At 47.0% G+C, this 13,783-nt stretch overlaps 1 protein-coding gene and 1 non-coding gene across 2 annotated transcripts in view; both read right to left on the reverse strand.

Annotated features, from left to right (window-relative positions):
* Window positions 1–13,783, reverse strand: part of LOC138967106 (exosome RNA helicase MTR4-like) — a 53,193-nt gene that overhangs the window by 24,246 nt on the left and 15,164 nt on the right. The window contains exons 11-17 of the mRNA XM_070339585.1: window positions 13,535–13,614; window positions 13,037–13,147; window positions 12,351–12,452; window positions 11,974–12,099; window positions 6,677–6,827; window positions 5,345–5,517; window positions 4,869–4,940 (exon numbers count right to left, since the gene is read on the reverse strand). Of these exons, the coding sequence (XP_070195686.1) occupies window positions 4,869–4,940; window positions 5,345–5,517; window positions 6,677–6,827; window positions 11,974–12,099; window positions 12,351–12,452; window positions 13,037–13,147; window positions 13,535–13,614 (815 nt within the window). The remainder of the gene's footprint in view (window positions 1–4,868; window positions 4,941–5,344; window positions 5,518–6,676; window positions 6,828–11,973; window positions 12,100–12,350; window positions 12,453–13,036; window positions 13,148–13,534; window positions 13,615–13,783) is intronic.
* On the reverse strand, window positions 303–421 carry LOC138967870 (5S ribosomal RNA). Its single transcript, XR_011456047.1, has one exon. It is a non-coding gene; the product is annotated as a 5S ribosomal RNA (ribosomal RNA).

The following is a 13,783-nucleotide window of genomic DNA, read 5'->3' on the forward strand; positions in this document are numbered from 1 at the left end:
CAGTCACACGGACGTCAGAGGGAACCGTAGTAGCAGTGGTCGTAGGCACGAAGCCTGAAACCCCTGCCCCCACAGGACCGCCCTGAACGGGGTCAATTCGCATCCCAACCCCAGCGGGGAGGGAATTCAGAGACCCCGTCATCTCCTCCGATCTCCCCCCCCAGGAGGCCGAAACTACTGTCAAAACAGCAGCAGACGACCCAGCGAGGGAGTTCAGAGGAGGACCCGTGTCCCTCCTGGCTTCCACAGCGGTGGAAACCGAGGAGGGCACAGGAGAGGCACCGGAAAAAGAAAGATTTTAATGCCAACTGCACCCGGTGTTCCCAGGCGGTCACCCATCCAAGTACTAACCGGGCCCGACGTTGCTTAACTTCGGTGGTCGGACGAGAACCGGTGTTTTCAACGTGGTATGGCCGTTGGCTGTCAAAACCTGAGTCTCTCCAGTAGCCCCTAGATCGGATTCACCAACCCCCAAAGAGGGTTGGGAATCGACCTGCCCCCGGATTCGAGCCAGGGGGGAGAAGGAAACCTTCCCCCCAGGCTCGAAACCGGGAGGAGCTGAAGCCTGAGACTGAGGGCCGGACAACGGCGTCGAAGGGGGGGAAGCCTGTTCCACTGAAGGAGAAGGAGAAAGAAGCTTTTTCTTTCCCCTCGAACTTCCCCGAACCTTCGACGGCGCAGCCCCGCCCGAAGTCCCAGGCTCAAGCCCAGCCTGTTTGAGCAAGCTCGCATTGAGCTTGCTCAAACAGGCTTTCTCCGCCCTCCCTCGCCGCAAACGCAAAGCGTTTGGGGAGGGAGAGTCGGAGCGCCGAAAGATCCCCTTCTCCGTGCGTAAAACAAGACGCTGGGCGCCCGGAGAAGGGTTGCCCCCGGCAGACTCTGGTTCCGTAGAACCAGAGCCCAAAACAGGACGAGACATCCTACCTCGCCCTGTACGTACCCTTAAAGACCGAGAATTAACAAAATTCAAAGAAAATTTAGGTCAATACTCAAGTGAATGCGGCGAAACGAGAAGCAGACGACCGGTCACCACGAAGTAGGACGGGAGGCACGCCGAGTCCGCCACACAAAAACGGAGGCACAAGTTGAAGGAAACACAACGTAGCCTCAAGCCAGAAGTGGAATAACACACAATAATCCAACAGGTGATAGTCCACACAGAAAAGGAGCCTCTTAGTCCAAAATAATCCGGGAGCGTAGCAGAAACACAGCCGGTCTGACACGCGCGAAAAAAGAAAGAGGACGCGCCACCTACATCCTGTAAGGGGGAAGCACTCGGACAGTGCTTGGGATCCACGGTGGCGCATGGTTATGGGAGATAATTGTACCCACTCAGCGTTTTGTCCAATTTTTTCGGCCTATAATAGATAATGTGCAAGAATAGTACTGTCGAGGTAAGTGTTATATTGACTCTGACTTCCCTAGATTGACTGTAAAGCCCAGCTGAGCCGCCAGGTCGAGAACCCTCGCAGTCTGAGTTCTGCACATGTACTGGTCCTGATGCAGATTCAACCAATCGTCTAAATACGCCCGTAGGCGTACCCCCTCTTGTCTGACAAGGGAGCAAAGCTGGCGAACGACCAGCGTGAAGATCCAGGGGGCCAGGGAAAGCCCGAAGGGGAGTGCCCGAAATTGAAACACTTTCTCGCCCCACAGAAAGCGCAGCCATTTCCTGTCTTGAACATGCATGAGCACATGGAAATATGCGTCGGTGAGATCCACCGACGTGGCCCAATCTCCCGGACGCAGAGCTTCCCTTACAGAGAGAGGAGTCTCCATGACAAACTTGACTACCCGTAGGTATTTGTTCAGGGTGGACAGGTCCAAAACAGGCCTCCATGCCCCTGAGGCTTTGGGCACCACGAACAGCCTGCCGTAAAAGCCGAGGGACTCTCGATCTCGAACTTCCTCTATCGCACCCTTCAGGAGTAGGGAAGCCACCTCCGCATGAACGGCTGACTTGGCTTCCGGGTCCACGGGATATCTGAAAGGCGGAGGTATCCTGGACAGAGGTGCCTTCCCCTCTGCCCAGAGGAGACGGAATCCCGAACGCACTATTCCCAAAATCCACCGGCTGGACACCAGGCGTGTCCAGGCGGCCAAGGCCCTGGAGGGGCCACCCGCCGCCACCACGGCGGGGGTTACTGGGAATAGTGGCTCGGGAGACCCTCATTGGGGGTGAGGCTTGTGCCCCGACCCCCGAGAACCCCCAAAGGAGCCTCTCTTCGGGTAAGGCGCGCCTCGCCCCCTACCCCGAAAAGAGGTGGACTGATTTTGCATCTTGCCCCCCCCAGACGAAGAAGGCTGAGCCTTACTCTGGGAGGTAGGCTTGCTCTGAACCTTCTGAAAGCCGTGGTGAGCAATCCTTGCAATAGCCAGATCCCTAGCGTCCTGGGTTTCCTTCTGCAAAGCGTCCAAAGAGGAAGTACCCAGCAGCGACCCTTCCGTAAACGGGGATACCTTAAGTCTGTCAATGGTACCCCTGTCTCGGATCTTTGAACCCGCCAAAAAGGCAGTTCTGCGGGAATGTACAGCATGCCCGTAAAGCCTGGCTGCCAAGCTCAATTGTTCCTGAGAGACCTTGGCCAGCGTCGCCAACAGAGTTGTCACATCCTCCTGGGAGGCGTCGTAACGGAACTCAAACGGGTCTAACGATGAAGCGATAGACCTAGACAAAGAGCGTTGGAGAGAACTAGAGACGGAACCCAACTCGAGCAGAGATCTACCCGTCTCCTCCAAAGCCTGAAGAGCAGACTCCGTGTAAGGGACTGCTCTATCCCTGGCATACCCGTCCTCCCGCAGAGAAAGCAGTTCCGGAGTCACCGGTAGAACTGATCTCGGCAAAGCGAAAGAGTCAAGTAGAGCGACGGGACGAACCGACAGTTTAGAGCTCTTTGAGAGCGCAGAACAAGGAACGTGTTGACCCGCTTTAGCCAACCAGGGGCCCACCACCTCCGGCGCCTCCCCATGCTGTGACAACAGCGGAAAGGCATCGGACATAGCTCGTCCTTTCGCAAAAACCTTCGACATCTCGACCGCCAAAGAGGGGGACTCCCGGAATCGGAACGAACTTTTCGGTTCCTTAGCACTCCTGAAATCCCCTAAGGCAGAAGGAGGATGGACAAACTGAGATTTGTTCACCGCCACCTCCTCCTCGAGATATTTCGAAGCCACTCCAGCCGCCAGAGCCACCGCATCTGGCAGCTGCCGTGGCAAAAAGAATCCAGCACCTTCAGCCTGAGAGGCGGCACCGTCATCCAGGTAGCCGTCGTGCCCTTCCGTGCACTCCGGAGACTGGTCCCCGTACTGACTAACAGAGTCAAGTCCAGAGCCAGCCATACTACCACCAACTTCCTGCCCCCTGGGCGGAAGCAGATGCCCTTCAACCTGACTACGGCCAGGAAGAATAGGAACATCTGTTCGCTTGTCAGGGCTCTTCGCACCCACTGACACCCCGACTAAGCGGTGGATATCAGCCGATGTTTCAGAACTTTCACCTGGGATGAGACCCGAGGCTACTCCCTCAAGACAACGCTCACGTGGAGTGCACATACCTTGTGAAGAAGAACGGACACCGGCCGGAGACCCCACGGGAGCCTGAGAGATCCCATCCTGAGACGCATGCACGTCCGCCCTCGTAACAGTAGCAGAGGGAGGCAAACGCACACTGGCCAGCGACGACGTACCACCGACCCCTGCCGGCAGCGCACGTATCTCCGCCTTAGTTGACGAAACTTCAGCCGCTAAGGCCGAAACCTGAGAGCTTAATGTCAAAAGCAAAGAAGCAAAATCCGCAGATGCAAGCCCAGAACCTACAGGCGAGACATCCCCTACAACATGCTTAACCCCGAGCAAGGGCTTCTCCGTAGGTTTAGCAGACGAACCGGAAACTCCGGGCACGCCAACAACAACATCACTACATTTTTTGGATTCTGAACCCGAAAGAGACACGGACGTATCGCCGTGCGTTTTAGAACTTCTAGAACTTCTAGAGCTTTTCTTAACAGGAGAGGGCGAAGCAGCTACATGTTTAGATGTTGACCTCTTCCCGTCCGCATTGTCGGCCATGATGAAAACAACTCACAAACAAATTTGGAAAAAATTTTGTAAGTCCGAAAACAAGCCAACAATGCCGCCAAAATTCAGGTAAAAAATGGAAAGATCTCACCTCAACAGCAAATGCGAAGTCCGGTGACAAGAAGACACCAAGGGGAACACAAACCAGGTCTGGAAGACCAAGCAAGTAGGCTGAAAACACAGCCGGAGCGTACCAAACACGACCAGCTCCACTGATCGCTGAGAGTAGAATGACAAGATGGCGGCATATGCGCGCGCATATGGAAGGCAGCCTCCCTTACGGGCTGACTTGGATACCCTTACGGGTCTCGGTCACTCTTTTTTAGAGGCGTCTTCCTTGTTGCTAAGGGGACGCGTACAGCGATATCAGCACTGAACTATGGGTTAATTGCTATATGTGAGTTGGGTAAGATATGTAATTTAATGTAAACGGACACTCTTCAAATAGGCAACAAGATCCTTTCACTGCATACATTTTGAAGACAGGGAGCACCAGCCAAGTGAATAGGCGAGTAAAAAACAGCCTGTATTTTCTGCCACAAAGTGTTGTTCCACGGTACAATATTGTCATCTGCTCCCTAGAAAAGCTACCCATAAATTTATCTTTTGTAAAAAGTCTCTCTTTCTCTTTAACAACATTATTTTTTTTTTTACAAACTCTCCTTACATGTATAAGATCATGGTCCAGCCTCACACTACTTTTACAGCTTTAATCTGGGGGAAACAATCACGTTATGATGGTGTGTGTACCTCTGCCAGCCTATCTACTGCTGTCTGGTGACTGTACTTACCCCGCTCTGGTCCATCTTTTTCTGGAAGTTGACCACTACACCCCAGCCAAAGTCATCATCTTTGTTTTTTATCTGAAAAAAAGTATAGTAAAACTTAACTTAATATTAACACAAATTGTTGTCTTTCTTCCTCGTCAGTGTCAAAAACACACTTGTCAATTTCTCCTGGAGTGAAACTGGTAGCCCTCCCATTAGCATGCCAAGATACTATCATTCTCACACACACACACACACACACACACACACACACACACACACACACACACACACACACACACACACACAGAGCTACACACAAACATAGCCACACACACACAGCTAATAAACATCCCCTCCCACCCACACACACAGCAAAACATTCACACACAAAGCTAAACACACACACCACTCAGAGCCACCACCCCACACACACAGCTATACTCTCTTTGTGTACAGTACAATCCAAATCAATGTCTCCCCCAAAGCAAACCACTCACCCTGACAAGCCTCCCAGGCTGGAGAAAGGGCAGAAGGTAGACAGGCTTGAGGATGAACGCACGAAGGTCACGCCCAAGGTTATCCAGCTGCTGACGGATGCGGAAGTACGAGGACACCGATTCCTCCTCCGTGATGTCCATTTTGTGGTATTTGTCCTCACATTTCTTCAGCTCTGTGATGGTAATATATATAGAAGATTGCTTAGTTCCCTTTGTGCCTCTGTGGCCTTACGTGATTGAAGTATTCAAACCTCAATACTTTCTGTCTTCTATCAAATAGTATCCTTGGACTTAGTCTTCTTCTTCTGCGTTCATGGGCTGAAACTCCCCCGTACACTCGTGGTTTTTTTTTTTGCACGAGTGGAATTTTACGTGTATGACCGTTTTTTACCCCGCCATTTAGGCAGCCATACGCCGTTTTCGGAGGAAGCATGCTGGGTATTTTCGTGTTTCTATAACCCACCGAACTCTGACATGGATTACAGGATCTTTTTCGTGCGCACTTGGTCTTGTGCTTGCGTGTACACATGGGGTGTTCGGACACCGAGGAGAGTCTGCACACAAAGTTGACTCTGAGAAATAAATCTCTCGCCGAACGTGGGGACGAACTCACGCTGACAGCGGCCAACTGGATACAAATCCAGTGCGCTACCGACTGAGCTACATCCCCGCCCTCTTGGACTTAGTCATACTCTACAGCACTGAATGTTTTAATGGTTAATGTTTAGCAATTCCATTTTATCATCAGTTTCTTTCTGCCATTCCTTCAGAAATATTGTGCGCTTTTTTCAATTCCCATGGTTCTTTAAACACATTTTTTTTTTAAAGTAATACGAACCAGTTACCTGAATATCATAGGAGAGGCCAATGAACATAACAAGCAACTTCCCCTCCCTCAACCTTATCACTCAATCTGCAGGAGTCCAGGGATGGAGGCATAGTTCTTGAACTGATAGAAGGACCTTTCCAGTATGAACTTTGGGTTAATCTCCTCCACCCTCACAACCCCCTAAACCCCACCCGCCTTTACACCCCCCATCCACCACTCACTCTCAAGCAGTCCAGGAATAGTTCTGGAACTGACAGAAGGACCTCTCAAGCACGAACTCTGGATTGATCTCCTGCACTCTCACTGGCCCCCACAAAATAATACCCCCTCCCACCCCCTTTACACCCAAAAAGAGGATAGGCTAGGATCAAATAATACCTATTATCAAATGACATTTTTTTTTTGGGGGGGGGGGGGGGGTTGCGCTCTCTTGTTTCCGTTGCGATGATAACCTAAAAAGGTTCCTGCAACGTATCGATCCTGATCCCACATCCACCACCTACTTTCTAGCAGTCCAGGAATGGCAGCGTAGTTCTGGAACTGGTAGAAGGACCTCTCCAGCATGAACTCTGGGTTGATCTCCTCCACTCTCAGCAAGTTGAGCACCATGTTGTAAGTTAGGTGGAAAGCAGAGTTCAGTGGGTCTGGTAAACCCTGGGCAAGAGAAATAGAAATCATTTAAGTTTCTTTGTCCAAACAGAAAACGTGTTAATTTATGTCTCTTTGTTCAAACAGAAGAAGCATTCATTTTTGGATATTTGTTCAAATAGAAATCCAAGATATACTTAGTCTGGGGACTCGTGGCAAGAATACACCACAATACTGCAAATCATTGAACAAATTGTAGTTTTCTCAGCAATTGCACATAAAAGTACAAAGAATCGATTAAGAGGATGACACAAGTCATCCAGCAAGTATGAAAGGGTGAAAAAATTAATTAAATAAAAATCGTTTCGAAGGTAAACAACGCAGTGCGGGAGATAACTCCAACACGAGTTATCCGCGACCTTGGGAATATTAGCCAATCAGATTTTAGACGTATCGCTTTGCGCGGAATACTTGTCGTCTGCTTGAAGAACAACAGCATGGCGTTTGAGTTTGCAGAATGAAGGCGCCTGCTATATATTTTGCACCCACGACCTTCGAGTAAACGGTAAGATGCTTTCAGTTACATGTATACATGTTTTTAATGGGGGTGGGGGGGGAGGGTAGACGGGAGGGGGTGAGGGGGGCGCGAAAGTGATTGCAATGAATGCCAGATCTGTATCTGTGTCAATACGTTGAAAAACCACTTCTGTCATTTGATCGACGGAAGGGAGGTGCTCATAATTATAAATAAGTCCTAAACTGGGTGGAGATCAGATTTAAAGATCTCCATAGATCCTGCCAGAACTTGATAGTCCTGTAGATGGTTCCAGTCTACGATCGTCCTGGGAAAATAAGAGTTCCTGTGAAAGCAGCGGCTATTGTTCGTAACACTGTTTCAACAATATTTGTTGACACAAAATCTTGGAAACGCCTTGCTGTTTAGATCTGTTCGTGTTTACCTTGCTTTCGTTTTTATGTGGCCCTGACAGTCAGAAATCAAATTGAATTTTGTACATCTTCGATATGTAGGTAATTGGTAATTAACTCTTGAATCTTGATGATGTTATTGCATGTACAGAAATCGGTACGACAGTCTATCAACATTATATGTATCATAAGAAAACACAGACATTTGAAGTGCATGCTTCATTCAATCAATGTAACCTAATATTCTAGCCATGCGTGTTGGTACGTGTGTGTGTGTGTGTGTGTGTGTGTGTGTGTGTGTGTGTGTGTGTGTGTGTGTGTGTGTGTGTGTGTGTGCGTGCGTGTCTGTGTTTGTGTGGGTGTGTGTGTTAGTGTGTGCGTATGTGTGTGTGCCGTGTGCGTGCCTGTGTGGGTGTGTAGAGAGAGAGAGAGAGAGAGAGAGAGAGAGAGAGAGAGAGAGAGAGAGAGAGAGAAAAGTGTATGTGTGCATGTGTGTGTTTTTATGTGTGTGTGTGTGTGTGTGTGGGGGGGGGGGGGGTAGTTAAGTCGCATACAGCGTTGTCTTTCATGTGATTTATTTCCTTGTTTGTCTGTATTTGATTCGGTTTTATCACTCTGGATACAGAGACGTCCCCTGATCCTTGCATCAGTCAAGAGAAAGCATGGATTCAAGACCACTGCCAAAACAACGAACGTCTTCTGAAGACGCGGTTCGCGAAGGTATGTGGCGAAAGGGTGAGGGGGGGGGGGATATGCCTGCTCGCTTGTGTATTTGGTGTGTGTGTGTGTGTGTGTTTGTGTGTGTGTGTGTGTGTGTGTGTGTGTGTTTGATTAAGTCACAAACAAAATTGTTTTGCAGTTGATTTATTGCCCTTGTTTGTTTTCATTAGGTTATCTCATCCTGGATGCAGACTTCCCTGGACCCTCACAATCTCCCGGAATCTGTCCAGGAAAAAAGCTTGGATCCCAGACCACTGCCAACACAAGAGGAGTCTTCAGAAGAAGCGGTTCATGAAGGTAATTCACACCCATCAATGTTGGAGGCCCGTGCCCTGGTCGACTGGTCTTTATGTGCGATATGCCAAACAGAAACAGAAGAAAAATTAGTAAATCCGACACAATCAACATTTGCCAAAGCTGGCGTGCAGACTGGGTACGGTCGTGTCGTCGACAATATTTTGAAACTTGAAGCCCTTGGGGATTCGTCTGTGTTTGTTTTGAACAAGGATCTCCTTGAACAATGTAATGATATGAAGACAACCTTTGAAGAGAAAAAAGCTGTATGGCACAGAACCTGCAGGAACAAATTTGATAACCAGAAAGTTGCTCGTGCTGAGAAGAGATACTTGAAAGAAGAAGATAATGACCAGAAAGAACTGCACAGCCCCGTCAAAACAAGGAGGACGATAGGACCTGTGTGTGACCGCGATGCGGAAAAGATGGTACTTCTGAAAAACTTGTGAACGCATGTACATTTACCATCGACCAAACAATTCGTGAATATGCAGAGATTGTGCAGGACCGATCACTCTTGGGAAAATTATCAGAGGGGGATATGCATGCCTTGGACACCAAATATCATTCATCCTGCAAGTTGACTTTGTACAATAAATCTAAAAAAGCCTTAGCAGAACGGGGAATTAATGACGCACACGAACAAAATGAGTTAACAGTGTTAAGTCAACTCCTTTCTTTCATTGAAGAAGAGAGAGAAAGCAAGTCCATGTCACTGTTCAAAATGTCTGAACTGTGCAAAGTGTATGACAGCCAGTTTCGTGAGCTGCACTGTTCATATAACAAAAAGGTTCATACAACAAGACTCAAAGAAAGACTTCTTCATATGGTGCCAAATCTGCAAGCTCAAAGGCAAGGGAAAGAAACTGTCCTTATTTTCGATACAGACGTCAGCAGTTTGCTGAATTTTGCAAGAACATTAGATGATGACGCATTTCATCGTGCACGTGCCGCACAGATTGTCCGTAAAGATATCCTTTCCAAAGACTATTGTTTTGACGGTACTGTTAAGGCCTCAGCAGACGTTGTTCCCGAAAGTCTGCGTGCACTCACAGGTATGATAATGCATGGAAACGTGTCTGGTTCGACTTTGACGGAGATCAGCAACAAGCAGAAGTCAGTGTCGTCAGTTTCCGAAGTTCTGATGTTCAACACAAGGAAAGGAGACAAGAGAAGTAAACGACCCACATCTTCAAGGTAATTTCACTCAACGTCGAGGGAAACACCACTGTCCAGAAAGAGAAAATGTAAGTTTTACGCCCTCACGGCAAAGCCATTAGGGGCATGTTACAAGGAAAAAATCCGGCTTTGTATGAAAATAAAAAATAAAAATGCAGGGGGGGGGGGGGGGGGGGAGGGGTGTAGACCGCTGGTTGCCGGCTGCTAGAGGAGACCTGAAATGAGCTAGGGACCGGGTTGGGTCGTCTTGGGTCAGTGCTGAAATGGTTACTGTGTGTATGGAGGCACATTTGGTTTCTGAGGTTCAAGCGGAGCTGTTGCCTCTGCTCCCACGTTCCCGTGTCTCAGGAGGCGTTTTTGGTATGGAAGCAAACCTGTAGGTTGGGGCCTCTGCCTTTCAGGATGCCAGGACTACAAAATGTGTGTCTTGAGACACATTTAGCTTAAGATTCCAGAAGTGGATCTGTGCTGTGCTGGATCTGCTGCAAGCACACTAGAACCAGCTCGCAACAGTTGAGGTGAACAGATTGGTGACCAAGACCATCATCGGTATCTCTCCGAGTGATGGGTGTGGGCGGAGAAAGTCTCCCGGACTGAGGGCATTCTCCCTTCTGTAGCGGATGAGACTAGCCATCTCTTCCTTGAGAGTGTCACAACCTTCAAACACGTGTGTGAGGTGTCCAGTCTTGCCACACTGACAGACTGCCTTGTCCCAGTAGATGCGGCTGCTGACCGTGCGCAAGCGACGCAACATGGGTCATGGGTCTCGGGGGGAGTGGGAGGTGGTGCCCTTTCCTATTGTAGGGGAGGTGTATCCATCCTCTCTCTTCACATGTTTGTGACAGAGTCTGCTCTCTTTCCTCTCCTTTTAGCTTGGCTAGTAGCAGTTTGGCTTCCTGGCAGGAGAGCCGAATGTCTGTCATTGGCATGGTTGACATAGCCGCTGGCCATAAAATATATATACTGGCCTTCTTTTATACCTCAGAACAAGGCAGAAGGAAGTCATGTGCTCCTGTGGCGGCTCATGCTACAGAAGTGACATCCAGGCCTCATAAACATCGAGATAGACGGAAGTTCTGTATTGTTGTTTGCGGGAAAGTGAGGTAAGTGATATCAAGCTCATGATCACTCAAAATGCGTGTCAAGCGATTTAGTGACCTTGTTACCTTTCCAATGGATACATTGTTTACTCTGATAAGCAGATATGGATCCATCAAACATTGCTGTTTTGCGAAAGTTTGAGAAGATGTCGCGTAGGCATCGTTTCTCTTTTCGCGAGTAAAACGAACAACACGCGCCCCGAAACCGAGTTTACAATTTGGTGAAAGATGTATTTCTTTCACTGTGAACTTGAGACTGCGTGCTTTTGTGTGTTTAATTGTCGCAGGGGATACTAACAAGGATGTGTTCTTGCTCTGTTTTGCACTTTTACTAACTTGCTAATTTTGTGTGCGATTTTAGGAAATGATGCTTTATTTTTTATGACGAGTATAATCGTGATGATTTAATCAAATTGTCATCCTCTCATGCCATGCTTTCTTTTTCTTATTTTGCAAACCTGATTCTGACAGAAACTGGCAGTATAGAGACTTTTAGAATTGATGCGTTTCTTTTTATGAAGAGTATAGGTTTGAAGGTCATGACCTTTTCCGATCAGTTGTGTCATCCTCTTATTCGATAGAGAATGTAAAAAGGTATATGTATGCCAATTTTGGTGCTTTGTTCAATGATATGCAGTATCCTGCCACGAGTCCCCAGACTAACTGACTAAATCAGGATATCAAGATTTTTTACCAGCGGAGGCAATACTTCTTCAGGCACACATTCCGCTCATGGTGTTATCTGAAGATTTCAGACAATCTACCAGCTTCTTCAAATTTCTAGAATTTATCAACTCACACTGGTATTTATTCTAATAAAATTAATGAAGGTGTTGACATGCAGGCAGGCATTGACTGACTGAAATGTTGAATGGAAAACACACATGTGCACAATCTAAAAGAAACGAAGCCAATTTGAACACACACAGGCACAGAGGCACAAAGACACACACAACGACAAACACACACACACAGTGTCATTTAGCACTTACATTGACAATGGCTTTCCCAGCACTGGGAGTCATCAGGTCATCCACCATCAGGATGACAATTCCACGCTCGTCAAGACCTCGACGTCCTGCTCTGCCGCTCATCTGAATGTACTCCCCTGATGTCACCTTTGTAAAACAAACAGCATACAGTCAGTATACTACTTCAATTTAAAACTCTACAATCAGCTTGGGAATTTCTTGTCTTGTACATACTAGACAATTACCTGAAGTGTTGCTTCACTAAGCAGCTGAGAGGTAATCACGGTAAAGTCTATTTTCAACAAAATCTACAACAAATGCATGATAAATGTAACCACAGAATGGACAAGTCTTTCTCAATAAGTGTATGGTCTCTTACCAGTACAATGCTGACTTACCCATCTGAAGTCTTTGCCGTCAAACTTGCGACAGCTTGTGAAGAGCACAGTGCGGGCAGGCATGTTGAGACCCATAGCAAATGTCTCTGTGGCAAACAGAGCCTGCAACATATGAAATAATAATGCATACATACATACATTAATATAGGCTGAATATTTGATCATGAATATATCAATATTTAGTCAAGAACATAGGCTGAATATTTTTTATCTGAGTCGCTGAGAAAGAGGAGAGCATCAACTGCTACTGTGAAGGTGCCTGCTTATCTCTTCTTTGGATTCTTTATTTAGGATCAGACGGAGAGGTTATGACATAATGCAGACGACCAAAAACACATGTCTAGAACTCACAAACTGAACCATTCTTGCAACTATAGGTCATGTCTGAACAGAAATATTAATCTTGATTCGACAAAAACCTGTTAAAATTGCATATAGTGCAGTCAACAGGGCACAAAACAGAAAGTGTCACGATACAAAAGCTGTACCCAGTTAAAACTAAAAGAAAAAAACCCAAGGACATCATCTGGCAGATGATATCCTGCTTTGACACAGTTTTACTGCATCTGCAATTCCACACATGTTCATAAAACAATCAATGAAGGAAGGATGACTTCCTCTAGCTGCAGATGCATTATCATCACAGACTAAGTGTGCTTGAAAAGTTTCACATTAGCAAAATGTACCTTGATGAGTCCCTCAGAGAAGAGGATCTCAATGGTTTCTTTCAGAAGAGGCAGCAGCCCTGAGTGATGGATGCCAACTCCTTTTTTCAGCAGTGGTAATAAGTGCTCCACCTGCTCGCACAAATGACATAAATGATAAAACAGCACAGAAATCAGAACATCAACAAAATTCCCGCACAAGTGAGGCACTAAACATGGTTCAGACTCAAAACACTAAAGTACAGCTCAACAAAATTTTAGATTTTAATAATGAAATTGTCTGAATCCATACAGATATCTGTTGCAATAAAGAAACACAGCAGCATTGTTAGAATCATTCCTACAACAGAAAAGCACTCACAACGTAATAGATACTGTAAAAACTAACGACTCAGCTTATATAACATCTTGCCACAATAACTTCTGAGAAAAAGACTGGAAAAAGGAACAGCAACTGTTGCAAACAGTTTTGAGTGAAATCTGTAAAAATGGAGAAAAAAAAAAAAAAAGAGGACACACCTGAGGCAGTTTCTTATCATCATCTGACAAGGAATCAATAGCATTGTTGAACACTTCTTCCACCAGTTTCTTCTCGTCCTCTGTTCAACACAGAAACAACATATATTTAATACACTAAACAAATTTATAAAAGTGAAAGTTACCCAACCTTTGCATTAAGTTATATCTGAGTTGCTGCACAGGTTTTATACCAAGCACCAACATAAACAAGCTAAAGCGGACTGCTGCAGCCCATCAGGAAATGCCAAA

This window comes from Littorina saxatilis, linkage group LG5 (genome assembly GCF_037325665.1).
Source record: "Littorina saxatilis isolate snail1 linkage group LG5, US_GU_Lsax_2.0, whole genome shotgun sequence".
NCBI classification, from domain to species: Eukaryota; Metazoa; Mollusca; class Gastropoda; order Littorinimorpha; family Littorinidae; genus Littorina; species Littorina saxatilis.